This window comes from Mercenaria mercenaria, chromosome 18, assembly GCF_021730395.1.
Source record: "Mercenaria mercenaria strain notata chromosome 18, MADL_Memer_1, whole genome shotgun sequence".
NCBI lineage: Eukaryota > Metazoa > Mollusca > Bivalvia > Venerida > Veneridae > Mercenaria > Mercenaria mercenaria.
The window spans coordinates 62,491,637-62,517,492 of record NC_069378.1 but is presented as its reverse complement, the minus strand read 5'-3'; the positions used below and the strand labels follow the sequence as shown (position 1 = coordinate 62,517,492).

The 25,856-nt window shown below is 34.7% G+C and overlaps 1 protein-coding gene across 11 annotated transcripts in view; it reads right to left on the bottom strand.

Moving 5' to 3' along the window:
• Positions 1-25,856, bottom strand: part of LOC123538280 (uncharacterized) — a 196,310-nt gene that overhangs the window by 2,727 nt on the left and 167,727 nt on the right. For 8 of the 11 annotated variants that reach the window (XM_053530386.1, XM_053530378.1, XM_053530387.1 and 5 more), the window contains 9 exons: positions 22,837-22,913; positions 15,896-15,987; positions 11,709-11,790; positions 11,392-11,472; positions 10,441-10,634; positions 9,538-9,611; positions 6,953-7,120; positions 4,443-4,668; positions 1,872-1,928 (listed from right to left, as the gene is read on the bottom strand). In XM_053530386.1, the coding sequence (XP_053386361.1) occupies positions 1,872-1,928; positions 4,443-4,668; positions 6,953-7,120; positions 9,538-9,611; positions 10,441-10,634; positions 11,392-11,472; positions 11,709-11,790; positions 15,896-15,987; positions 22,837-22,913 (1,051 nt within the window). Of the gene's footprint in view, positions 1-1,871; positions 1,929-2,991; positions 3,032-4,442; positions 4,669-6,952; positions 7,121-9,537; positions 9,612-10,440; positions 10,635-11,391; positions 11,473-11,708; positions 11,791-15,895; positions 15,988-22,836; positions 22,914-25,856 lie in introns of all 11 variants that reach the window. The other 3 variants (XM_053530384.1, XM_053530383.1, XM_053530382.1) reach the window with 3 other exon arrangements.

Sequence of the window (25,856 nt, the reverse complement as noted above, 5' to 3'; positions counted from 1 at the left end):
TCTTATCAAAACATATCAAACAGATAAAGTACATGCACATTTCATGCAGGGAATAGTATACATATTGCAGGAGGCATGCACACAGCAACAGAGCCAGGGGTTGTATCATGACAGCATACCAAACTACTCAAAAGTTACATTATCATCAGGATCATCTCATTAGAGCCTTTTCAACTATTCATAGATCAATTTCAAATTTGAGGCTGTCTCAGCTATTAAAAGATAATATTAAACTCAGAGTTCGCCTCATGACAGTCCATTTAACTATTCAAAGATGAAATGAAAATCTGGGATCGTATCATATTAGCCTTTTCAACTACTCAAAGATCAAATTAAAATCTACAACTCCTTGAAACATCTTAAAATAATATAATATTATGATAGAAAGGCGTTATGATGCACATAATTTGCCTTTTTAGAATTTTTTTTATATCTTTGTTAGATTTTTTTCAAATGTTGGATAATTTCAAGATGGAGCTGATCACTTTAAAAGGCAAACCATGCTATTTGAATAGCGACATATTCATTTACAGTACCAAAATGCAAGCTATTATGTTTATATATAATATTATAAACAATATTATGACATTGATGACTATAAACATCCAAAGTGACATATTTTACACATATTATTCATACATTGGTGAAGACACATATATTTCAACATTTTGTGCTGTGATAACAATATTTTGTACCTTTCTCTTTCAACAAGTCTATATATATTTTATCGGACATAGTTTCCTTATATAGTTTGTCTGCCAACGCAAGGTTTTTCACATATTTTGTAACCTTGAAATAGAAACAGGAATGCATCATTTTTGGTCTATACCTCATCAGCATAGCGCTATATAGCTTGATATGTCATTTTAGATGTAAAAGGGAGTCAGTATCGAAAACTGAAGCGACTAACCAACACAATTTATGCAAAAAATAATTTCTTCTTTGGGTTTGGTCTCAGTTTCTATGCATGTAACAAAACAGAGGAAATATATAATTCACACTCTGGTTCAATTTTCTACACTTATCACTACATTTACAAGTACCGATATTCAGTACCTTTGGTTTTGTTCTTGTTTTCTCACATTTAATCAACAGAGGAAATATAACATGCTGTAAGGTTCACCTATAAGTATACATTTGATTTCGATCTCTCTTTTGTAGCATTTCATCAAAACAAAACATTTTACATGCTATTAGTTTTAACTTTTAGCATACATTTGGTTTCGGTCTCTCATTTCTGGCTAGCATTTCATCGAAACAAGAAAATTCACATACTGTTAATTTAAACTTCTGGTATCACAATTCACGCAATAACCTTTGTTTGTATCTCATTTTATTCCTACTTAAAGACGAAAACTAGCGTGCTGTTAGTTTTAAATTTCAGCATTCTACCAGTAATTCATGCATTTACTTACAATTAATCAACAGAGGAAAATTCAAGTGTTAGTTTTAACTTTTAGCATCATCATTCATGTAATGCCCCTTATTTTTGTCTCGTTTTTCTCCTACTTAATCATTAGAGCAAAAATCGTATACTGTTAGTTTTAATTTCAGCATTGTACCACTTATTCATGCAAAACCATCTGTTCCTGTCTCCCTTTCTTGGATTTAATCAACAGAGAAAAAATCATACTACTATTAGTTTTAATTTTTATCACCCTACTTCACGCATTTCTGTTTTTCTTTTTTGTCTTGCTCTTTTCTTGTATTTAATCAACAGCAGAAAATTCACATGCTGTTAGTTTTAACTTTTAACACCCGTAATTCACGCAATGCATTTTGTTTTTGAACTCACTTTTCTTACATTTAATCGATAGAAATATATAACATGCTGTTAGTTTTCACTTGTAGCATCATCATTCATGCAATACCTTTGGTTTTGGTCTAGCTTTCTCTGCATCAATCAGTGCAGGAATAAACCCTAATGGCTGATTTGAAAAAACAAAAGACTTTTTAAAAAATAACTTTGACTGAGGTCTGAACACTGTCGAACTGCTTTTGGAAGGAGGTTTAAATTATCGTAAAAGTAAACTATATTCATTAAATCTAAATTTTGAGAAAATGTTTTACATATGTATTAGAACGATTTTATGAATTACTTAAAATGTGATTTAAGATAAAATGAACAAAATCCCCAAAATTTATATGGCATTTAGCATCTTATTTTTTTATAAGGACAATATATGATAAGTATACTCTCCCTTTACAGACGTGCTGTTTGTTTTGGGTTTAACACCTTTTTTCAACAGTATCTCAGTTATATGTTACAGCGAGCAATTAACCTAAACAGTGTTCCTGGATTCTGTTCCAGTACAAAACTGTTCTCAGCAAATCTGCCAACTTACCATCAAGAGGTGAAAGACGATTGATTTCAGACACAATATCTCTTGTCAAATTGTCAGAACATACTCCTCGACCAGGGATTGAACTTAAAATCTCACAATCCGTAGATCAAAACTCTCCTTACTGAGCTAGGCAGACAGGCTACTGCACACACATTCATTTACATGTAGCTTGTTAAAAGCCTATAACACATAAGAATAACTGAAATGCGCCAAGATCTATAATTATTTCCTTTTAATTTAGCTGTCAAATGCTACTGTCATACACATGCATAATGCATTGTACATGGAAAGCTACGGTATATTTATTGAAGCTTAAACAGTAATAAAACACTACAGTATATATCTCAAGGCAAATTGATTATAAGGGAATATCAGATAACTAGAAAAAAACACATGAGCTGCGCCATTAGAAAACCAACATAGTGACTTTGCGACCAGCATGGATCCAGACCAGCCTGTGCATCCGTGCAGTCTGGTCTGGATCCATACTGTTTGCTTTCAAAGCCTATTTTTATTAGAGAAACCATTAACAAACAGCATGGATCCTGACCAGCCTGCGCATCCTGGATCCATGCTGGTCACAAATGCACTATGTTGGTTTTCTCATGACGAAGCTCAAATATAGAAACAAGCTACTTTTTACTACCTAGGTTTTCTGGGACTTCCAATGCACTTTTCCACAAAGGCTTCAAAAAATAATAAAACTATCTATGGCATTCACTTTCTGATATACGAATGAAAAAACACACAAAAAAGGCATACAGACAAAATATACAAGATTTTGCACATGAGTTTGTTTTATGCAAAATGAGACAAATGACTAAGTAGCTAAATTTATCTTTATATATTCTGTAAGTATTATTATCAATAATAATGTTACACTTATAAAGTTATCTTTACAATACTTTGTTGTTGTTTTTTAATTCTTACTACAGAATTCACAAGCATACTTAATGTACTCAAATTGTAACCACTGCATAGTGTTTAAGACACACAATAACATAACTATGGTCAAAGTTTTAAATGGCATTGGAAGACTCCAGGGGCCGTATTCATAAAGCATCTTAAGTATAAGTATAAGAAATTGATTATTTACTTAAGTATATTTGTTATTCTTAAAACAACTTAATAAGTAATTCTTGTTTTTTATTGTGGATGAAAACATTAAAAAAAAACAACATTAATTTCAGACAGATTATTATAACAACACGACAATTATGTTTAAAGTGCTTTTATCTGAAAAACAACACTTTAATCATACTCACCACGCTGTTTTATTTTCTGACTTAAGTCATTTCTTACATATCTTAAGTTTTAGTTGTTTTATGACTAGGACTTAAGTTTTTACTTAGACTTAAGCTGAGATCACCACAAACTTAAGTAAAATCTTAAACTTAAGTCAAAACTTATATTTAAGATGCTTTATGAATACGGCCCCAGATTCCCATCTGGGCATCTTTCAAAGCATAGGCTGGCATCTGGATAGAGCCACTTTTGGAAAGGCCTTATAGAAAGAACTCTATACCAAAGCAAAACCTCTAACCCACATCAATGAGGGACAAGTGACTTGATGTTTAATAATGTATACCGCATGCAGAAGGGCATGTTATTTGAGGTAAACCCAATGTATAGTGAAGGCAGAGGCTATATTATCTTACTTGTATCATACCTTTTTTTTTAAAGAAGATGTGTCAATTTCAAAATGTGACAGCAAAGCCAACAGTTTTAAAATGTCAGCCCTCAAATGAGATATCAACATTAAAACCTACACCTGTTTCATTGAAATTGCAATCTGTCATTGCTAGACATAAGATAAAACTCCTGTTCTATTGTAATTGCAATCTTTAACTGCTAGACATAAAGATAACACTCCTGTTCCATTGTAACTGCAATCCTTAACTGTTAGACATAAAGATAACACTCCTGTTCCATTGTAATTGCAATCCTTAACTGCTAGACATAAAGATAACACTCCTGTTCCATTGTAATTGCAATCCTTAATTGCTAGACATAAAGATAAAACTTCTATTCCATTGTAATTGCAATCCTTAACTGCTAGACATATGGATTAAACTCCTATGTTGTAAACGTACTTACCGATGTATAAAGATGAAGTTTCTTCTTCACCAGATGGTAGTATTTACAATAGCTGTCATGGTCTTTCCTGATCTGAGGAACTTCAGTACGTGATTCCTTTGCTGGAGGTGGCGGAAGTGGGAATTCCCATTCATAATGGTTTGGTGTGTGTTGATTGGTCAACTGAGGTGAGGCCGATTCTAAAAATGGCAAGTGCAACTCCTCTTCAGAAATTCCATGCCTCATTCTGGAAACAGTATGGATTATCTTTTTGTACAGCTGGATTGAAACACTTGGAAGTTTCCAGTAAACAAGAGGACCATGAAGGTCCTGAATCGCTCACCTGTACCCACATGACCCAGTTTTGACCTGAGTATGACGTCGTTTTTTCTATTATTTGACATAGTGACCTAGTTTTTGAGCTCATTTGACCCAGTTTTGAACATGACCTAGATATCATCAAGATAAAAATTCTGACCAATTTTCATGAAGATCCATTGAAAAATATGGCCTCTAGAGAGGTCACAAGGTTTTTTATTATTTGACCTACTGACCTAGTTATTGATGGCACATGAACCAGTTTTGAACTTGACCTAGATATCATCAAGATGAACATTCTGACCAATTTTCATGAAGATCCATTCAAAAGTATGGACTCTAGAGATGTCACAAGGTTTTTCTATTTTTAGACCTACTGACCTAGTTTTTGACCGCAGCTGACCCAGTTTCAAACCTGACCTAGATATCATCAAGGTGAACATTCTGACCAATTTTCACGAAGATCCATTTGAAAGTACGGCCTCTAGAGAGGTGACAAGGTTTTTCTATTTTTAGACCTACTGACCTAGTTTTTAACCACAGTTGACCCAGTTTCAAAGTTGACCTAGATATCATCAAGATAAACATTCAGTCCAATTTTAATACAGATCCCATGAAAAATACAGCCTCTAGAGAGGTCACAAGGTTTTTTTATTATTTGACCTACTGACCTAGTTATTAATGGCACGTGACCCAGTTTCAAACTTGACCTAGATATCATCATGTGAACATTCTGAACAATTTTCATGAAGATCCATTGAAAAATATGGCTTCTAGAGAGGTCACAAGGTTTTTTATATTATCTGACCTAATGACTTAGTTTTTGAAGGCACATGACCCTAGATATTATCAAGGTGAACATTCTCACCAATTTTCATGAAGATCTCATGAAGAGTATGGCCTCCAGACAGGTCACAAGGTTTTTCTATTTTTATACCTACTGACCTAGTTTTGACCACATGTGACCCAGTTTCAAACTTTATCTAGATATCATCAAGGTGAACATTCAGACAAATATTCATGAAGATCCATTGAAAAATATGGCCTCGAGAGTGGTCAAAAGGTTTTTCTATTTTTAGACCTACTGACCTAGTTTTTGACTGCAGTTTCGAACTTGATCTAGATCTTATCAAGATGAATATTCAAACCAACTTTCATATAGATCCCATAACAAATATGGCCTCTAGAGAGGTCACAATGTTTTTATATTATTTGACCTACTGACCTAGTTCTTAAAGGCACGTGACCCAGTTTCAAACTTGACCTAGATATCATTGAGGTGAGCATTCTGACCAATTTTCATGAAGATCCATTGAAAAGTATGGCCTCTAGAGAGGTCACAAGGTTTTTCTATTTTTTAGACCTACTGACCTAGATTTTGAACGCACTTGACCCAGTTTCGAACTTGACCTAGATATCATCATGATGAACATTCAAACCAACTTTCATACAGATCCCATGAAAAATATGGCCTCTAAAGAGGTCACAAGGTTTTTCTATTTTTAGACCTACTGACCTAGTTTTCGACCGCACGTGACCCAGTTTCGAACTTGACCTAGATATCATCAAGATAAACATTCTGACCAACTTTCATAAAGAACCCATGAAAAATGTGACCTCTAGAGTGGTCACAAGCAAAAGTTTATGGAAGGACGCACACACGCACGGACGCCACGCGATCACAAAAGCTTACCTTGTCACAGGTGAGCTAAAAAATTAAGCAATAATTAATACATTATTGCATTCACACATCATTTGATTGTCCTTAACACAAAATTTACCAACTAAACAGCTCTGGTAGTATAGTGTTAGTGTTAACTTTAAATTGGGTAGGCTGTGGGCTCGTTACTCAACAGCTAAGTCAAAGATGTGAAAAATGGTATCAGTGGCCCACTTACTTGGGGCTAGCATATATCGAGAAACTAGTTTCACTTTTTCCCATGCTCCCTGGAGATCCATTCCATTAGGAATAAGGTGTTGCAAATTATTATCATAAGCTGTAAAACTAGTTTCACTATTGGCCCAAAATGATCAAGTATTAACAGATGCACCTATTGAGACCATTTGCAGAGTATATATCGAGAAACTAGTTTCACTTCTCCAACACTTCCTGGAGATATATACCATCAGGAATAAGCTGCTGAGAATGATTGATATAAGCTGTAGAACTATTTTCACTAGCGATCTAAAATCATAAGAATGAACTGATGTACCTGTTTAGACCATTTGCAGAGTATAGTTCTTGTGACATGTCAGGCCTGATCATCTTGTGACTCCGATGCTGAGGTATTCGTTGTGGAGGATGTATCCGATCTTTTACCGTCGGTACACCAGTGGTCCATTGCATTTGTAGGATTCCAAAATTACTCAAGCCAGCATCTCTATTATAGGTTAAAGATATATAATCCAAATACAATCAAGTAATTGGGTATGGAATATAAATGAAACTGGAAACAATTAACTAAATGAAATGCCTAAATAGGCAAAACTTTTTTCCACCCTAAGAAAATGAAAAAGGCATCTTTGTTGAAAGGTGGTCTCTCACCGTAGGTAAAATCATGCTATTTATGGTTAATCAGTGGCCTTTATACATGTAAGCAGGTTTTATAGTAGTGGTCTTAATTTGGAGGTGGAGGTTTTCTTAATTTGGAGGTGGTTTTCATTTAGAGGTGGTTTTAATTTGGAAGTGTTTTTTATTTTGAGACGGTTTTTATTTGGACAGCGTCTTAATTTGAATGTGGTCAATAGCACAGGATTGACTAAGTATAAAATGACTTCAAATATACAACAAGAGGACCATGATGGTCCTGAATCGCTCACCTATCTCCACATGACCCAGTGTTCAACTGAGTATGACATCGTTATTTCTATTATTTGACATAGTGACCTAGTTTTTGAGCACATGTGACCTAGATATCATCAAGATAAAAAATTCTGACCAATTTTCATGAAGATCCATTGAAAAACATGGCCTCTAGAGAGGTCACAAGGTTTTTCTATTATTTTACCTTATGACCTAGTTTTTGAAGGCACGTGACCCACTTTTAAACTTGACCTAGAAATCATCAAGGTGAACATTCTCACCAATTTTCATGAATATCTCGTGAAAAATATGGCCTCTAGAGAGGTCACAAGGTTTTTCTATTTTTCGACCTACTGACCTAGTTTTTGACCGCACATGACCCAGTTATGAACCTGACCTAGATATCATCAAGCTAAACATTCTCACCAATTTTCATGAAGATCCATTGAGAAATATGGCCTCTAGAGAGGTCACAAGGTTTTTCTATTTTTAGACCTACTGACCTAGTTTTTGACCCCACATGACCCAGTTTTGAATCTGACTTAGATATCATCAAGATGAACATTCTGACCAATATTCATGAAGATCTCATGAAAAATATGGCCTCTAGAGAGGTCACAAGGTTTTTCTATTTTTAGATCTACTGACCTAGTTTTTAACCCCACGTGACCCAGTTTCGAACTTGACCTAGATATCTTCAAGGAAAAACATTCTGACCAATTTTCATGAAGATCCATTGAAAAATATCGCCTCTAGAGAGGTCACAAAGTTTTCCTATTTTTAGACCTACTGACCTAGTTTTTGACCGCACATGACCCAGTTTCGAACTCGACCTAGATATCATCAAGGTGAACATTCTGACCAATTTTCATGAAGATCCATTGAGAAATATGGCCACTAGAGAGGTCACAAGGTTTTTCTATTTTTAGATCTACTGACCTAGTTTTTGACCCCACATGACCCAGTTTCGAACTTGACCTAGATATCATCAAGGTGAATATTCTGACCAATATTCATGAAGATCTCATGAAAAATATGGCCTCTAGAGAGGTCACAAGGTTTTTCTATTTTTAGATCTACTGACCTAGTTTTTAACCCCACGTGACCCAGTTTCGATCTTGACCTAGATATCATCAAGATGAACATTCTGACCAATTTTCATGAAGATGCATTGAGAAATATGGCCTCTAGAGAGGTCACAATGTTTTTCTATTTTTAGACCTAATGACCTAGTTTTTGACCCTACGTGACCCAGTTTCGAACTTGACCTATATATCATCAAGATAAACATTCTGACCAATATTCATGAAGATCTCATGAAGAATATGGCCTCTAGAGAGGTCACAAGGTTTTTCTATTTTTAGACCTACTGACCTAGTTTTTGACCCCACGTGACCCAGTTTCGAACTTGACCTAGATATCATCAAGGTGAACATTCTGACCTATTTTCATGAAGATCTTGTGAAATATATGGCCTCTAGAGAGGTCACAAGGTTTTTCTATTTTTAGACCTACTGACCTAGTTTTTGACGGCACGTGACCCAGTTTCGAACTTGACCTAGATATCATCAAGCTGAACATTCTGACCAATTTTCATAAAGATCCCATGAAAAATGTGACCTCTAGAGTGGTCACAAGCAAAAGTTTACGGACGCACGGACGGACGACGGACGACGGACACCGCGCGATCACAAAAGCTCACCTTGTCACTTTGTGACAGGTGAGCTAAAAATAGTTCGCTTATATGGCTAATCTATGTTCAATATGGTAACTGATATTTTATAAAAACTTTTGTCTGGTTACAACTTTTCCTTTCAAACATAGTTTTGAAACTTGCCAGCCAAGTGTGATAGGACAGGCTGCTGTTGATTAAATACAATAATTTATTTTACATGGACTCTATTAACAGACGGGGTAGAAGTAACCTTGGACATGATTAAACAAAAATAACAAGTATAATCATGTAAAGAATAACTCTGAAACATTTGTACTCACTCATTTTGTGTGTGAACTGCAAGTTTTCCAGGAACTGGCTCTATTCTGTGCCGACCATCACCAGAAACTTGCACCTGTAAAATCAACATAAAAACTGTGTTTTCTGAAGCATTATTTACAGTAATCCTGTATAAATATTAAAATTAAACAAGAACTGTCAGAGGACAGCAAAGCTTGACTATTCAACAGCCTTGTCTGTTGAAAAAATATATCAAAAAATGGGCTTAAATTTGTAAAAGAGCAAAACAGAGTCATGGAACCTGCGCAATGTAAGTTACAGTGTGTGAAGTTTCAATTTATTCCCACAAATTAGTGGTTACTAAGAATCCGCATGCATACATACAAAAATTTAACCAAATTTAGACTCCAACGCCTTTTCATGGGTCAGTTTAATACAGTGCTCCCTCTCTACAGTTTCACCAGGCAACATATGCAAGTATTCCATATCAGGTATTTCAAACTTGAGCCAAATGCTTAACCTTGTCACCAACTCAACAGTAAGTAAACGGCCAGTACCAGTTTCACCGGGCAACATATGCGGGTCCTCCATATCAGGTATTTCAGATTTAAGCCAAATGCTTTACCTTGTCACCAACTCAACAGTAAGTAAAAGGCCAGTACCAGTTTCACCGGGCAGCATTTGCAGATATTCTATATCAGGTATTTCAGATTTAAGCCTAATGTCTTTCTTTGTCACCAACACAACAGTAAGTAAAAGACCAGTGCCAGTTTCACCAGTCAACAGTTGCAGGTCTTCCACATAAGGTATTTTAAATCTGAGTCAAATGACTTACCTTCTCACAAACTCAAAAAGTCAATAACAGGCTGATACCAACTTAATCTGGCAACATCTGCAAGTCTTCTGCTTCGGGTGTTGTTACAGATTTAAGTCAAATGACTTACCTTTTCACCAACCCTGACAGTCCGTAACAGTCTGGTACCAGCTTCTCCAGGCAACATCGGCAGGTCCTCTGCAAAGTACGATATCGGGGGTAGTGTCGGGTGCTTCAGTTTACCCTGTTCCATTTCTCTTCGTATTTGTTCCATCTGCCTTCTTTCTTGAGCATTAGGTATCATGTCGAAAAATTTACGCCAATCTATATAAAGTGTTCCAATTTTTTAGTGCATATATATCATAATTATAATTATGCAATTGAAAGCATCTGCAACTGGAATGTAGCATAACTTTTGGCTTTACTGATATTATGTGCTGCGAAAATACTCACAATTCTTTTCCTCCGTGCAAAATCATTACTTTTTCATGTGAAATAAAATTTCATGGACTTCACTACTAGATCAATCCACAAAACTACTAGTAAATCCCCTCAGAAGTAAAACTTGCAGTATTAACCCTTACCCTTCTAAATTTCTATAATGAACTTGTCCATTTTTAATTTGGACAGTAGGATTAACTGTTTAAAGGGGTACTTAACAAAAGGATACTGACTGAGAAGCCAACAGTGCAGATCTTGATGTGACTGCATGGATGTGCAGGATGAATATGATCTACACTGGATAATTCCAGTATGATAAGAGTTAATCTTTAATCCATTAAATTTACCCATATAATTAACAAAGGTTTGTCTCCAAAAAAAAACCATTTTAGCAGAAAATATGAAATACTATGGCTCAGAAATGAAATTATTTTACAATCTATAATGAACAAGGAATAAAGGTATATATTATGAAGTTTATCGACATTTAACATCAACACTTACCTCAAAATAACCAACAATGATTGATATAATTATACAAATCATTAGCAAAACACTAAAATTTTGTTAACGTAAAAATCTGACATTGGAGTTAATATTTTACCTACCACTTTTAGGTCTGTCCAACAGATAGACTTACCTTTAGGACTCTGTAACCTAAGATGTGGAGTTGGACTTGTAGATTCTGACTTGACAGGTGAAAGAGGGGCATGTGCGAAACCTAAAGATGTAAGGAAATACAGAACATTATTCTACTTTTAACCTTTAATACTTAAACAAAACTTAAACAAACTGGAAGTTTCTAGGTATGTTATTTTTAGTGCCAGCTATGGTAACCTTGGCCTTTGACCTAGGGATTAAAACACAAAACTAGAGAACAAGTATCCTCTCGGGCAATTAAACCTTGAAAACCTTATAGGACCAATTAAAACTGAGTCAAATTGAATTGAGACTTACCCCTGCCTAGTGTCCTCCCATGACTAAATTCTGACATATCTTTGGAAATTCCAGAATCGTAGCCACTCAGTCTGTCAGTAATCTAGAAAAAATATACCAGTATTTGTTTAATTTTCTAATTTATTATGCAATACTCCTTCTTCATGTGATTTCCTTTTTCACCATTAAACAAAATCTGCTCTATTCTTCTACACTGCTTCATTAAACATGACAAAAAGAACATATACAATACCCGTCTTCCATTTTCCCTGAAAGCTTTTGGTGGCTTCAGACCTAACACTATTTGGTTGTATCTTCCCTGAAAACATTTGGTGGTTGCTTACCTGAAAACATTTGGAGGTGCTTACCTGAAAACATTTGGTGGTTGCTTACCTTAAACATTTGCTGGCTGCTAACCTAAAATCATTCTGTGGTCTCTGACCTGAAAACATTTAGTGACTTCTGACCTGAAAACATTTGGTGGCTTCTGACCTGAAAACATGGTGGTCTCCGACTATTATTACTGCAATTAAAAGTTATACACTACCTGATTTCCTTTTTCATCATAAAACACTAGCTGCTGTGAACTATCATACATCGGATCCCTTTTTAAAAGTTTCTCAAGTTTTCCACGATTGTATTCCCTGATATGTGGCAGTACTTCAAGTATTAATTCCCTTTCGCGGCTTAAATGAGATTTTTTACTTTTCGTTGAAACACTCGTTAAACATGACTGATAAGAAGTCTTTGAATCCTCAGAATGTTTAGTTGTGTGACTAGCTTTAGTATGTTTAGACTTGGTTGTTTTTAATGTTTTCTGTGTCTTTATAGTCCTCGAAGAATGTCGTGAACCAAAACCAGAATCTCTGAGATCCCTTAAAGACTTCAGTGATGACAACGATTTCAAATCTTGCATAGCCATCATTGTTATATACAGTGGCACTTTTTCTTCATTTTGAATTTTCTTATTTATAAGTCTTATTACTTAAATATGATAAAAGATATGTTATAATATACATAGAAATATTAGAGTACGTATGAGAAAATATATATTCAAACAGTTTTGAAAGGCATTTCGTTGATGTTTTTCTTTATTTTCTCAATTGTATACATAAAAACACAATTCATAAATCCTAAATTGAACATAATATTACATATAAAGATTTAACACAGATTACAGAAGTCAAATTCAAACTCCTTTTTAAAAGGAACACACAGAAGATTTAAAATACAAATAATGAAATGAAAACAAAATTCACTGATCCATCAAAAAACAAATGTCATTCTTAGCTACAGAAGGGTTTCAATTTCATTAAAACAAAAGCAAAGTTGCTATTTTTAAAACCCTTATCTAGGTGATATCAATATCATGAAATCTACACTTTTGTTTAACTATTTTCTGGGCCAATAGTTGTGGTCTTGAAGAATAAGAGTAAATTTTTCATTGTTTTGTATTAATTTAAATGCTAATGAAAATAATACTACTTAAATCATTACTACAATGGAAATTTAATTAGGAGTTAAGAATGGGTTTTTTATTTACAAAGATTTTATTACAAGACACTGATTGTAAAACACTGTAGAGAAAAAATGTGTAAATACAGACAAACCTGTGATTCAGACCACCTCTTTTTTCTCTTCCTGTTTCACTATAGTGTAAATTTACCTGCCTTGAGAGAACACCTATCAATCAACAAAGACCACTTTTTTTCTATTCCCCTTTATAGATGGGTATAAATGACTATTTTTTTTTTTTACAGAATTCTTAACACAGAGTTCATTAAACAGTACTGGTGGGCATGTTTTAGATAAATGAATTCTTTAAACTTGAAAAAGCACAATATAAACATTTTTATTTCACACCATTACTGCCAAAAATGATTTTATCCAAAAGTTCACACATCTATTCTAAAGTGTTTTTTTCTAAAAATATTTTTATAAACACTATTTCATTTTGTTATAATTCTCCAGATATTTAGATAACTAATACACAATGCCATTCAATTTGATTTATCTTATTCATTTTTCAATATCATTTCAACTCAATTATACCAAAAAGGTATCACAATAATCTAATCTGTATGTATCTAAAAACAAATTTTGAAATGTTACATGTTTCACTGGTATAAATCAGCCAACATGAGGCTGAAGTGCTACCCCAACTTAAATCCCAATGGGATATAGAACGTGTCCTCCACTCCCAATTTTAAAGCTAAAATTCCAAAAAAGTTTTCTTTTTTGGTCTTACATACACTGGTCAACTGAGACCATGCCATCTACAAGTTATATAGTAAATAAAAAGATCATCATGATTATTATTATAAATAAATTTGCCCAATGGCTTCTAATCTTGCCCACAGAGCAAACAAACTAATTTCTGCATGCGTATTAAAAAAAACAACATTAAATTTTTACAAACCTTTTTTATAATGTCCAAGATGTAATGACCAAACAATTAAACTTTTATGTAAATTTATTTAAAGTCCAAGAGTCAATGGTCATTTAAAAAAAAAAAAAAACTTCTTAAAAAACTATGTTAACTTTTATTCAACAGTTACAGAATTAAACTGAAACCCAATTGACTGCAAGTTAAGAAATTCAATTAAGAAAGTCAAGAGTTTTATTTTGGGATAATCTTCGACCCATTTACCTGTTTTCAAAATGTTGATCAGTTACAGATTAGGATAAGTGGCACTGCCTTTTCAAAACAAATAATTCAATTTCAACTTAAATCTCATAATAAATATAATACTTAAAACTGATTTCTCAATGGCTTTGTTGTTTCTATTTGTTATTGTAATTTGCTCTGCTAAATGTACTTTTAAATATATAAATAGCTAAATTCCTGCCTAAATTTAGAAATTAAATAAAACAAAAGGAAAATAAAACCTATTAAGAAACATTGCAAGGTATATAATAAATTTGAAAACAAGAGCTGTCTCCATAGGATGACACATGCCCCCGATGGCACTTTGAATGAATAGTTATGGCCGATGTTAGAGTTTAGGACCTTTGACCTACGGACCTGGGTCTTGCGCGCGAAACGTCGTCTTACTGTGGTACACATTCATGCCCAATAATTTTAAAATCCATGCATGAATGACAAAGATATAGACCGGACACGCCCATCAATGCACTATCATGAAATATGACCTTTAACGTCTAAGTGTGACCTTGACCTTTGAGCTACGGACCTGGGTCTTGTGCGCGACAAGTCGTCTAACTGTGGTACACATTCATGCCAAGTTATTTGAAAATCCATCCATGGATGACAAAGATATGGACCGGACACGAATGCACTATCATGAAAAATGACCTTTAACGTCTAAGTGTGACCTTGACCTTTGAGCTACGGACCTGGGTCTTGCGGGTGACACGTCGTCTTACTGTGGTACACATTTATGCTAAGTTATTTGAAAATCCATCCATTGATGACAAAGATATGGACCGGACACGAATGCAGTATCATGAAAAATGACCTTTAACGTCTAAGTGTGACCTTGACCTTTGAGCTACGGACCTGGTCTTGCGCGCGACATGTCGTCTTACTGTACACATTCATGCCAAGTTATTTGAAAATCCATCCATCGATGACAAAGATATGGACCGGACACGAAAATTACGGACAGACAGACTGACGGTTCAAAAACTATATGCCTCCCTTCGGGGGCATAATTAGATTTTTTATCAAATCTGGGGAGTATCATACAGTATTCATTTTATTTTAATTTATAATTTAATGTTTGTTTTGCTTAGTATATTACAAAAAATAGGGACCCTGTTTACCTACTATTTTTCTTAACTTTTCTTGATTACTGGCAATTTTAGTCAGCATCCTTATTTAGCATCTTCCTTAAATCTTTAAAAGTACCTAACTACTGCCAAAGCACATTCAGAATATTTATCTAGAACAACCTGACAAATGCTACAGTGCACTTAAATCTTTATTTCATATCTTCAGAATACTTATTTCCTAACATCTCTTAATTTTAATTGACTGATCTCACCTGAATTCCAGAATCTTAATTTAGTACCTGATTGTCATACAGAATCTTTCAATAGCCTGACAAACCCATCTGACTACTTGTATACAGTCAGAAACATCTGTACCCGACTGCTAGTGATATCTGATATTGTATACAGTCAGAAACATTCTTACCAGACTGCTAGTGATATCTGATATTAAATACAGTCAGAAACAGCCTTACCTGACTACTAGTGATATCCGAGATAGTTTTAAAGCCTGAATCTTTATCCTGTATTTTCCCTCCAGTGGGTTCCAATTCTGGTTCTACCTCTTCTGTAAAAGGTAAACAAACCTCACAAAATAACACAAGTAAAAACGTACAAAATGGCCTTGTCATAAGATACTGTGAAATCATTAATATTCGTGGGGGACTAATTTCGTGGTTGAGTCAACCCACAAAATTTAATCCCAACTAACAAGTAAAATTCCCACTCATTTTATGTTCAAAAGTTGAAATCCACGAATTCATATCCCCACGAAATTGCCGTTTTGACCCAAGCCACGAAATTTCATGCCCACGAAATTAAGTGATTTTACAGTAACCATTAAAATTAAAATTTTCCCTTAAGCTTCAGGATTATATTTATTGGCATTTTAATCTAAAAGATTTTCCTACTCAACAGTTGTTGAAGACATGCCTACAATACTATAGATAGGGTAATATCTTAATTTTTTACTTGTAAAGGTAAACATATTCTTTCATGAATATCAAACAACATCCTGTCCAAAACAACCAGCTGCAAGTCCTGAATTCTTAAAAATGCAAAACAAGCCCCCCGCTGGCCATTATATCTCAAAATAAAAGAGGTGTGAAATACACTTAATGTATAGTGGACGCAACTTGACTCCGATGGTTGACCTTTGCATTATAATACAAAATGAGGCACAACCTATTATTGAAAAGGAGTGTACGTAAATCACAAGCTGCACCAGAAAGAGGAAATATAAATTTGTGTGAATATGATAAGTGTATTGGAAGGTTTTAACTGATTAAATGTTAGTATATATACTTTGATACTGTACTGTATACAAACTAATTCCATATAAATATACACGGCTACCTTGATTTCTATAATAAAATAATTGATATGAATAATCAGCCTAAGGTCAACCATTGCGGTTAAGTTGCGACTACTATACAGTAGATTTTTTTTTCTTAGGAAGGTCAACACCCTACTTTCGTTTTCACATAAACAACATGAAAACATGCGAATATAAGCACGAAAAGTGTCTTATTTCATGTGAAATTCATTCCACCAGTAAAATAATGCACATTTGGCAAAAATGGAAAAATTAGAATCTATTTATTATGGACTTCTTTCGACTACACCACGGAAGCACATTTTTGACCGAATTACTGCTAAATAACCTATAAGTTTTATTACGTTTTTATGATAATAAGCCTTCAATGTAGAAAAATTCTCTTGAAATCTAAACACCCTCTTTTCAAAAAACTTTTTTAGACATTACTTTAAATCCAGCACTTAGATGTTTACAGATATTACTTTACATCAAACTCTTTGAATCTTTCTGAAGACATTACCTTACCCCAACACAATATTTTGAAAGACATTACCTTGAATCCAACACTATCTTTTTAAAGGCATTACCTTGAACCCAATACTACCTTTTTAAAGACATTACCTTGAATCCAACACTATCTTTTTAAAGGCATTACCTTGAACCCAATACTACCTTTTTAAAGACATTACCTTGAATCCAACACTATCTTTTTAAAGGCATTACCTTGAACCCAATACTACCTTTTTAAAGACATTACCTTGAATCCAACACTATCTTTTTAAAGGCATTACCTTGAACCCAATACTACCTTTTTAAAGGCATTACCTTGAACCCAATACTACCTTTTTAAAGACATTACCTTGAATACAACACTATCTTTTTAAAGACATTACCTTCAATCCAACACTACCATTATAAAGGCATTACCTTGAACCCAATACTACCTTTTTAAAGACATTACCTTGAATACAACACTATCTTTTTAAAGACATTACCTAGAATCCAACATTTTCTATTAAAAGACATTACCATTAACCCAATCCTACCTTTTTAAGTCATTACCTGTAATTCAACACTATTTTTAAAGACAATACATTAAATCCAACACTTCCTTTTTAAAGACATTACCATGAATCCATACTTTCCTTTTAAAGACAAGATATTACCTTCAATCGACTCTTTCTTTTTAAAGACTAAACATAACCTTTAATCCAACACTACCTTTTTAAAGAAACTACCATTTATCCAACACTTTCTTCCTTAACGAAATTACATTAAAACCAATACTATCTTTTTAAAAACATTGCACTGCATCCAACATGATCTTTTGAAAGAACTTACCTTGCATCCAAAACTATCTTTTAACGAAATTACCTTACACTGACAAATCGCTATGACAATTCTGGTAAGACCAACATTGATTAGTTACAGGTATAAAGCTATCTGCTCTATCAAACAGCAGACATTGTTCAATTATTCATTGAGACATTAAAAGCATATTCATCAAATTTCATTGTACCCAGAGAAAACAAAGGTAAGCTTGCTGCAAATCTATAGCTTTTCATTTCCTGGAACAGTATTATATGTATATTTAATCATATATCATTGATTTTGTCCATCACAAATTTCATGTATTTACCATCATATAAGTCCTAAATATGAGAGCAATGGCTGACTGGGGTGTTTCGTTCATCAACCTAATATGAGTGTATATCACTATGTATTATTGTATTATACCAGGTTTATATAGAGCAATCAGACCAGAGGGACAAAGCAGAAGAAAGTCCCTTGAACAGACAGGGAGAATTTTCCAGAAACAGACATGTGTGACTTACTAAGCCTAGCTTTTTGCAAACAGGTAAGCTACTTTCTTGAATATGTCCAGTGTTACAGCACTAGTATATACCATACCCTCTTTCCTTGGATGAAACAGTACTAGCTTTTTTAGTTGGGCAGTAGACATTAAAGACTATCTATGAAATTTCAAATTCAGATTCACACCCATGAACCTTTGGACTGACAGTCAAAAGTGTTGGCACCCACAGTAATCTGGACAGAAATAGTTTCTGAATGAAAGTGCAAACAAGATTGTTACTAAACATAGTAATGAAATGTTATTATAGTGCATATTTTCTGACCTGGCGAAGATATTTTTAGTACAGACTTTACCATTAAAACAATAGGTAACTTGTGTATATCGGATTTATTCGTACGGAATGAAACCAAATCTAACGATGTAGCCGATTACCCTAAACTAAATGATAGAATGGCCCATTTATGACCTTTCTATAAATATCTCCACCAGGTCAAAAAATATGCACTATATCAACAGACAAAATACTCAAGCTGGACACTATGCATGTATCCTCTGTCATATTTCCTAGGAATTAGAGAAAATGCTAAAACTATCTAGTAAGGCTGGTTCACTTCTCTGCAATGCTGGAAATATCTACAGGACACAATCAAATTACCGACAGATATGTGAATCTATTGACAGCTGAAACACCTCTGTGTTGATTACCTTACAGGACCGTGTCCTGAAATTTATATTATACAGACAGATTGTTGACTGACACCAGAAATCTACAGACAGAAGTCGAAGTCGTTGATCATGACAGCTAATAAAGTGATTGTTACCTAACAGGACAGTGTCCTGAAATCTCAGACGGAAGTCGAAGTCGCTGACAGCTAATAAAGTGATTGTTACCTAACAGGACAGTGTCCTGAAATCTCAGACAGAAGTCGAAGTCACTGACAGCTAATAAAGTGATTGTTACCTAACAGGACAGTGTCCTGAAATCTCAGACAGAAGTCGAAGTCTCTGACAGCTAATAAAGCGATTGTTACCTAACAGGACAGTGTCCTGAAATCTCAGACAGAAGTCAAAGTCTCTGACAGCTAATAAAGCGATTGTTACCTAACAGGACAGTGTCCTGAAATCTCAGACAGAAGTCGAAGTCGCTGACAGCTAATAAAGCGATTGTTACCTAACAGGACGGTGTCCTGAAATCTCAGACAGAAGTCGAAGTCGCTGACAGCTAATAAAGCAATTGTTACCTAACAGGACGGTGTCCTGAAATCTCAGACAGAAGTCGAAGTCGCTGGCAACTAATAAAGCGATTGTTACCTAACAGGACAGTGTCCTGAAATCTCAGACAGAAGTTGAACTTAGTAACAGTTATTAATGGAATGGTTACACAGACAGAAGTTAAGCTTGGTGACAGCTGTTAATGGAATGGTTACACAGACAGAAGTTTTTACTTTGGTGACAGCTGAAGTCTACAGAAAGAAAGTAAAATCGATGACAGCTGAAATCTACAGACAGAAACAGAATTTACTGACAGCTGAAATCTACAGACAATGAACTCACTGACAGGTAAAATCTACAGACAGTGAACTCACTGACAGGTAAAATCTACAGAGAGTGAACTCACTGACAGCTGAAATCTACAGACAGACAGTGAAATCGCTGACAGCTGAAATCCACAGACAGTGAACTCACTGACAGCTGAAATCTACAGACAGACAGTGAACTCGCTGAGAGCTGAAATCTACAGACAGTGAACTCACTGACAGCTGAAATCTACAGACAGTGAACAACTCACTGACAGCTGAAATATACAGACAGTGAACTCACTGACAGGTAAAATCTACAGACAGGCAGTGAACTCACTGACAGCTGAAATCTACAGACAGTGAACTCACAGACAGGTAAAATCTACAGTCAGTGAACTCACTGACAGGTAAAATCTACAGACAGTGAACTCATTGACAGCTGAAATCTACAGACAGTGAACAACTCACTGACAGCTGAAATCTACAGACAGTGAACTCACTGACAGGTAAAATCTACAGACAGACAGTGAACTCACTGACAGCTGAAATCCACAGACAGTGAACTCACTGACAGCTGAAATCTACAGACAGTGAACTCACTAACAGGTAAAATCTACAGACAGACAGTGAACTCACTGACAGCTGAAATCTACAGACAGTGAACTCACTGACAGGTAAAATCTACAGACAGACAGTGAACACACTGACAGCTGAAATCTACAGACAGAAAAAGAATTCGCTGACAGCTGAAATCTACAGACAGTGAACTCACTGACAGGTAAAATCTACAGACAGTGAACTCACTGACAGCTGAAATCTACAGACAGAAAAAGAATTTGCTGACAGATGAAATCTACAGACAGTGAACTCACAGACAGGTAAAATCTACATACAGTGAACTCACTGACAGCTGAAATCTACAGACAGAAAGTGAACTTGCTGACAGCTGAAATCTACAGACAGAAAGTGAACTCGCTGACAGCTGAAATCTACAGATAGAATATGAATTCGCTGATTGTTAAAAATGTGTTGATAGTGTCCTGATATCTACTTACGGAATTAATAAATTTACTGACAGATAAAATATAGTAACATTTATTTTTGCTGACAGCTTGACAGGAACACCCAAGTGATGATTACCAAACAGAACAGTGCCCTGAAATCTACAGACAGTCAGTGGATTTAATAACTGACAAAAGACAGTATCACCTCTGTCAATAAATCAGGACATTTTTGCTATGTAACTTTCAAGAGGTATCTTAGTTGAAAAGTATTCCTTAATGTCTCTGCATTGGAGAATTGCATGACTTGTGCAAAGTCTACTTTAAAGCCCTGCTCCGCTGCTATTCAAATTCTTTTGTGTGTATGCAACCCATGATTACAACAGGTAACAGTTAACGGACACGTGCCACACTTAAGCACGCAAAACCACAGTATTTCATATAGAATTTTATATAAAATAGACTCTATTTTGACAGGACTGGTGTCACAGTTCATAGTCAGGATTTTCATGCTTTTTCAGTGACAATTCAAGGTTAAAAGGTAGGACGGGAGCAGGGCTTTAATAGAAAGAGTCCTCTACAGCTATGTGACATATTTACCATATATAACCAACATTGGAACAAACATCAGTGAAACAGGCGTCTTTTTGACAATAGCAAATGTGTACCCTTTCAAACACAAAAAACAAATTTTAAAACTTCATCTATCTCAAGTAATTAAGATGTGACCCCATCAAATAATATAAAAATTGTACTTTAATTAACCTGGAATACTTCAAGCTGCTTAGCCAGTTAATTTTTAGACAGGTCCTAGTTCCAAGTAATTGCTTGGACAAAATTTTGCAGAAAATCAACACTGCTAACTTAGGTACATAATATTATTGTCTTATGATTTTTGTTTAGATTAACATACACATGCAGTGGTTGAAAATAAATATGAACCGTGTCATAAGAAAGCCAACATAGTGACTTTGCTCAGTCTGGCCAGGATCCATGCTGTTCGCTGACGGTTTCTCTAATTGCTATTAGCTTTAAAAGCGAACAGCATGGATCCTGACCAGACTGTGCCGATGCGCAGGCTGGTCTGGATCCATGCTGGTCGCAACGCCACTATGTTGGTTTTCTCATGGCGTGGCTCAAATTAAGGAAATCCTCTTAAGAACTATATGTTTCCTTCCTTTTGTTTTTTTTGCTACTAAAACAGTGTGGCACTTTGATGCAAGAACAATGGCTATAGGAGAATCAAATCTGGTGAAAAATAGACAAAAGACATCACTGAAAAATATTACTGAATTTTTTGTTTTGTTGAAAAATCTTAATGCACAATCATCATGTCACTTCAGTCAATTCATCATATTCATGCCCTCCAGCACTATCTAAATATTATTGTAGTCACACTGATTCAATATTTAGAAAAGTAGAAGTACAGGACAAATAATTTAAAATTAAATCTGGAAAGTAGATCCCTCGGAACCACCGAGAACATGGCAAACAGTGAAAATTGTAGACCCGGTTTGACTGAGTCTGTTCATGTTCAGTAATGGAAAATGCAACAATTCCCATAGTTTTGTCACTTACCATTATTGCTGTAATTTGAAGTGGGATTTGATTGGATTATTCAGGCTGATAAATAAAGCTGACCTTTAACAGATATTCAAGATAGTATTAATGATTTTCGGTGAGGGGGAAAAGGCTTATGATTTTTTTTTTTTTACCAGTGCATTTACATGTAACTAAGGGAGATAACAATGAGTTCACTTACTAGGCACTTGTTTATCAGATTGTGCATCTTGCATGTTCTCATAGTACTTGAACAAGTTTGGATCCCGTGGTGTAAACCTGCAAACATAAAAATACCTGTTTTAAAATTGTCAGAATGATGAATGTTATATCTTACATTCTGTCATCACCTCAGATTAATCCTGTTATTACAAAAGTAAAAAGCCCTGTTGGTAAAATAGATAATTATGAAGTTTTAATTTATTGCAAATTACATATACATTATACCATTGCTGAACTTTGTTTCGAGTTTAGATAATATATTCCCCCTTGTAAAACACCCACCATTATAATTTATCTACAAAATTTGATAAAAATTGTTCATTCACAAGAAAATCTTAGATTTATCAAGTCACTTGCACATGTCTCAGATTACATACTGCAAAAAGCAATGGGGGGGGGGGGCGTTTTTGGGGGGATATATGGTATACGCTTCAATGAATCATGTAAAGTTAAAAAGTAGTAATATCCTTATACAACTTGCATGCTAGCCTGGGAATCCAGTCTGCCAATTTCTAACTTTTTTTCTACCTGCAAATTGACAGCCTGGGGAAACCTGTTTTCCGACCGCAGCGCCACCTATATTACACCCGAAATATGCGGGTGTTTAATAAAGAACGATAACTTCTGAAAGCAATAATCCATGGCTAAAAATAGAAACGGAATTCTCATGGAAAAAACAGATCGGAATCGTGTTCTTCCGAACATTTCCGGGCCATAGACAAATACCAGTTTGTACCTCCCATAGCTTTTCTAGAAAGTTGTAACAACTTTTAAATATGTCAGTATAAACTTAAATTTGCGTCATAGCTATCAAGATTTTATTTTAATGCAGACCCAGTGATCTACGAAAATTGTCGAAATTTCGGCAGCATTGCCTCGTTTTCGATTCAAACAAGCGCAACTATGATCACATGTTAATTAGACTAATTATAGAAAATCGATAATCAGTAGTAACAAGGAAACTCCTTCAGATTTCCCCAGGCGTTGATAATATCAGAAACTCGATAAATGCCAATTAACACTAATTAGCGCAAATTAAGTGATCTTTAATGCATAAATATTAGGTATGATTTCTTCTGACAAAGCATAAATATTATCAACAGCTTTCCAGGCTACTTGCATGCCTATAACCAATGTATTACATCTGACTCATACAATTATTGCCACAAAACTGGCATAGCTGATGTTTTACATCTGACTCGTACAATTATTGCCACAAAACTGGCATAGCTGATGTATTACATCTGACTCACAATTATTGCCACAAAACTGGCATAACTGATGTGTTACATCTGACTCATACAATTGGTATTGCCACAAAACTGATATAACTGATGTATTACAATACTGCCTATTCGTGTAACAACAGAGAAGCTCCCATGTATAAAAACACTCATACAGTAGAACATGCAGTGAAGACCCCTTTTGAATACAGGCTACTCTTTTCCCATCCTGTTTGACCATAAATAGTGTTAATTTAACTGGGTGGAGAGACCACCTGTTATTTTCCTCATCACTGGATTAAGTTTTTTAATACCCCTACCCCCACCCTGCACCCAAATATCAGTGTGCAGTCAAAATCACATGAATTGTACAGCTTCATGTAACAAATTCAATAAGATATTACATTAGAATGCATCATAAGCAAAGACCAGTTTAGGTGATATGCTATGGAACTGCAGTCGTGCCATAGACTTTGGATACAGTTTAGGAATTAAGATCTGCATGCATAATTTAAAATCGCCCTAAATTCCATTGCGTATCCCTATACTGGCGACATTTAAAACTATGAAATTTACATTTACTGGGGAATAAAATATAACAGCCAGAAGTACCGGCATGTCATGTCTTATTAAAGGTAACACATGATGATGATTTGTCTATAAAAATATGAAACAAAAACTAACCACAACTTTATAGCGAATGGAGTATCTTCATCATCCATTACCACTCAAATTAAAAACTAAAAATTCTACTGTAAAATATTCCACTTTACTTTTACGAAATTCTTTGATAATCTAAAAAAAAATTTTTTCATACATATATTAATGGTTACAAGTATCATTATATAGTTTAGTACATTCATCATAAAACAAAGTTGTGTTTTGGATAGTATTTTCTATTCATTTGGTTTTTAAACAGACTGCAAAAGAATTGATTATAGAATTACATAAAACTGCCGACAACAATTCATTTATAAAATCCCTTTAAACTTTGTAATCATCTCTTTAAACACAAAACAAACAAGATTTTTTTTCAATAAAAATAAGACAAAAATCTTTAAAACAAGACAAGAATATGACATACTGTAAAAACTCGAATATATTACGCTAGCATGTATATTACGCACCCCCGATCTTGTATCAAAATCTTGGGAAAAATGCTTACATTGGAATATATTACGCACCGAAAAATCAGTCAGAAAACGTTGTTTACAAAGTCGAAATCGGCCATTAGCGGCATGCGTAAAAACGATTTCTCGTGAAAATCGCAATTGCTGCATAATCGGTTACAGACAACAGTGACAATATCTGACAGACAAATCAGTCAGAAAGCTGAAATCGGCCATTAGCGGCATGCAAAAAAACAATTTCTCGTGAAAATCGCAATTGCTGCATAATCGGTTACAGACAACAGTGACAATATCTGACAGACAAATCAGTCTGAAAGCTGAAATCGGCCATTAGCGGCATGCAAAAAAACAATTTCTCGTGAAAAACGCAATTACTGCATAATAGGTTACAGACAACAGTGACAATATCTGATGGACAAATTCTTTCTAAAGTATTTGAGAACTTTCTCAAGCTGTCAACACCTTAGTACACTTTAACTGACATGTGAAAAAACAACTCATAATTATGGGCACATCAAAAGAAAAAATTGCGGCTTATTAGCGTGTTTGTTTAACGATGTACAAGCCGATGTATTGATCAGTAATAATTTGCTGGAAGTAAAGAAATAACAAACAATCTGTTTTAATTGCAATTTATTTGAGCATCC